Source organism: Pinus tabuliformis, chromosome 6 (genome assembly GCF_031772625.1).
Source record: "Pinus tabuliformis cultivar Carrire ecotype Pingquan chromosome 6, CPIR1, whole genome shotgun sequence".
NCBI classification, from domain to species: domain Eukaryota; kingdom Viridiplantae; phylum Streptophyta; class Pinopsida; order Pinales; family Pinaceae; genus Pinus; species Pinus tabuliformis.
Genome location: NC_142292.1, coordinates 1,672,119,096 through 1,672,122,712, shown reverse-complemented (window position 1 = coordinate 1,672,122,712; position 3,617 = coordinate 1,672,119,096). Strand labels below are relative to the sequence as shown.

Sequence of the window (3,617 nt, the reverse complement as noted above, 5' to 3'; positions counted from 1 at the left end):
TATTAGCAAGCTATCAATATATTTCAATTCAATTTTTTGATTTGTTGCGATAAATAGCCCTTTTAAAGTTTCTCAAAGTATTTATTTGTATTAGCCAATTATCAATGTATTTAAATTCCCTTTTTGATTTGATTTGTTGAGATAGATAGCCCTTTTAAAATTACTCAAAGTAACTAGATCTATATGGAATAGGAATTCAAGGTTGAATTTAAACATTTGATTCTGATATTACCAGAGAAAATCTAGAGAGAGATATAGACATTTCCTCCTTGAAGAAGGCCTTGTTAGGTGTGGAGTTCATAGTTGTATCCACTTATTTTACTAAAATCCTTCCCCAAATCAAGCCATAAGAAACCATAATTATCCATTCCAACTCCAATTAGATGGATTCAAATAAGTAAATAATATACAAATATTAACACATGATCTCGATGTCACGTTTCTATCACTCCACATGATCTCGATGTCACGTTTCTATCACTCCGAATTTGATTGTTTTGCCTTTTGACATTCATCCAACCAGTCAGTAAATCTGCAAACGAGATGAAATACAATCGTTATAATGTAAACGAGATGAAATGCAATCGATTAAACATAAATAATTATAGCATACGAAAATGTAAAATATAATGTTTCATTCGATACAGTTTACAGTTTGTTTTCATCGGATCGCTGGAAACTTACACGTCAATGGGCTCGCTCAAATCTGAATAGATTGATAGAAAGGAAAAAAGCATTATTGGTTAGCTCATATCCATGTAAAAGTTATAATTCTAAACGAATCTCGAATGAAAGAAGTGACTTGATCCACACTAAGAAGTTAATAACATGGAAACTCACTGTTGATTGTCATGGAGTAGGCGGCTGCGCACATCCTACACTTGAGTTCTCCGATCATTTGCTTTCGATCCCTATTGCATGGGCCAATTATATATATGCGCGTTAATATATATAAATCATAAGCGTTAATATATATAAATCATAAAATTGTGAAGAACTGAAAAACACGAATGATAGCTCACATGGCACATTCCACTCCCGCTGGATGGCTACAAAATGGACAGTTGAAAACAGTTTCTAATTTTGGTTGCTTTTTGCGCGGCTTATTTGAAGCAGCGGACTTCTTTCTTTTTCCCATAATAACAATCGCAAATACTCAATGATTTGACGAACGAAACCCGAATATAAACTCCTTTTGGGTCGAAACTATAATCATAAAATTTTATGTTATAATATTTAAGCTTTTCAACGGTAACCAATATCCATATAAATACATCATTATCACCTATGAAGTTTATTTTTCATTGTTAAAATCTAGTCGGCTCAAAAGGTTAGAATTCGGCGAGCAGAGGTTAAAATTCGGAAAGTTCTTTTTGGTAGTTAATTTTAAGTGATTTCTAGCTGTTTGCATTTAGGTTATTATAAGAATAATTATGTTGATTATATAATCTCCATAGATGTATTTTCAATATTTTAACACTCTCCATGTTTATAAGTTATTTATTTACTTTGATAATATTAAAAGGGTTAATTAGAACATAGATTTTTGGAGAAATTTTTTCATTTAAATTCAATTCACCTATATGCAGTTAATATATTTAAGAAATGAAATATTATTTTTAAATTTATATCAATGTTATGCTTTATTTAATAAATTTATTTTAAGAATAAATAAAAACAAAAAACAAAAAAAACAATTTAAAATTACAATTGTTTTTTCAAATGAACCAGAGAATTAAAATAAATAGGACCTTTTTGTAATTAAAATGAATTTAAATAATTCTGTAACAACATTTTTTATAATAATTTTATAAAATTATCCAATCTTGTTTCTCCTCTTGTTCCATTTTCTTCCTTGACTTCTCTTCTCTGTTTTAATATTTCTCTTTAATAATTCAAATTTCCATTTTCTTCCTTTTAACATCCATCTATTTACTAAATAAGCTTATAATCATAAAATACTTTTATAATTTAAATATCTTTTTATAGCCTTAAAATTACTTTTAAACAGTATTTATTATCTATTCCAATGCCCTACACTAATATATTTTTCATCAATTTTATCTATCTTTATCATTTCACATTTTCCTTTAATTTACTTTATACCCTTCTTTAATGTTTGAATTTAAATGGTTTAGTTTCTTTATTTATTCATCATCTTTATTCAATTTTAATATGTTCAAGTTAAATTTCTGAAATATTTTAAAAATTGTAATAATATTTTACTCAAATAAACTCAGGGATAATTTCAATACACCTAGCTGACCTAATTTACAACTTTTATAGAACAAAGATAATAAATCAGTGCTGCATTGTCGTGAAGTATCCTTCATATAGTATAGTAGCTTACTGCGAATCAATATTTATCCTCTTATAATGTGGGTGGGTGCAGTCATCACTGTGTAACCCAAATCCAAATTGTGCTACGTCTAATAGAGAGCCAAGGTCAGAAATAATATAAACGAACGGTCAGCCCAGTTGTTGAATAGAGCTCTACTCAAAAATATCGCATAAAAAAATTACTTCATCAGATTTGGTAGACTTAGATATAATTTTTCATCAGATTTGGTAGCCTTAGATATAATTTTTCATTCGCTTCATTAGTTTTATTTAATAATAAGCATTGGTGAGGAATCCAGATTCATATATTAAAATTATTTTTCATATATATTTAATTGATTTAAAATGTTTATTTTACAACTAAGTATGATGTGTAACTTGTAGGTCATTAAACTTGAAATTTTGTTCATCTCTAAAAAAAACCTATATTTAAATTCATTACATCTAAAAAATTGCAGAAAAATCATCTTTACCAAAGTTTTAATAATTTTTGTTAACCAGATAATTACAATCAACTCCTAAAAAAAAATATGATACTAAGATTTATACTAATTTTAATGAAATTAATTAAACTTTGTAATAATGGTTAAAAAATATTTATTAAATGAGAAATTGTTTAAATTATAAATAATTAATAAATATTTACATCAAAATTATTTATTAAATCAGAAATTGTTTATTCACATACCATAAATTACTCATAAACCTGAAAACTAAAACATAAAATTAGTCAATTAGTCATAAGCTAAATAACTCATAGTTAATGATAATTAGTCATAAATCTAAGTTACTTATAATTCATGATTTATTGAAATATAAAATTACTTAGGTATCATTCATTATTCATGATTTAATTTGACAATGATCTTAACGTTTATACTAATGAAATCATAAGTTTTGCAATAATGATTAAAACAATATTTATTAAATGAGGAATTGTTTAAATCACATTAAATTAATAAATATTTAAATCATAACTATTTATTAAATGAACCTCTTTACTCATATACATGAATTACTAGAAATTACTAATAAACCTAAAAATTGAAACACAGAATTAGTCAATTACTCATAAACCTAAATAAACCATAGTTACTTATAATTAGTCATAATAATTCATGAATCTAAATTAATCATAATTAACCTAAATTACTCAAAATTGTTGACCATAAACAAAAACAAAAAAAAAAACTATAGATTACTGAAACATAAAATTAATTGTGTGGAACTATAAATTAACTTTTGCACACAAACAAGTGGAATGTGGCTTCTAAAAT

General features: G+C 25.7%; 1 protein-coding gene across 1 annotated transcript; it reads right to left on the bottom strand.

Moving 5' to 3' along the window:
- Positions 1-477: 477 nt before the first annotated feature.
- Positions 478-1,138, bottom strand: LOC149265381 (transcription elongation factor 1 homolog). The gene is made up of 4 exons (XM_089403704.1): positions 1,023-1,138; positions 841-911; positions 685-706; positions 478-532 (listed from the first exon to the last, which is right to left on the bottom strand). Exons 1-4 carry the CDS (start codon positions 1,136-1,138, stop codon positions 478-480), a joined length of 264 nt encoding a protein of 87 aa, XP_089259830.1.
- Positions 1,139-3,617: the final 2,479 nt, after the last annotated feature.

What these genes read in the sequence shown, in the direction of transcription:
- LOC149265381 (XM_089403704.1), bottom strand. Translation starts at nt 1,138, where the DNA reads ATGGGAAAAAGAAAGAAGTCCGCTGCTTCAAATAAGCCGCGCAAAAAG. An exon ending in GCGGGAGTGGAATGTGCCAT is followed by an intron (nt 912 to 1,022) that starts GTGAGCTATCAT and finishes CCCATGCAATAG; the next exon opens with GGATCGAAAGCAAATGATCG. An exon ending in TTGAGCGAGCCCATTGACGT is followed by an intron (nt 533 to 684) that starts GTAAGTTTCCAG and finishes TCTCGTTTGCAG; the next exon opens with ATTTACTGACTGGTTGGATG.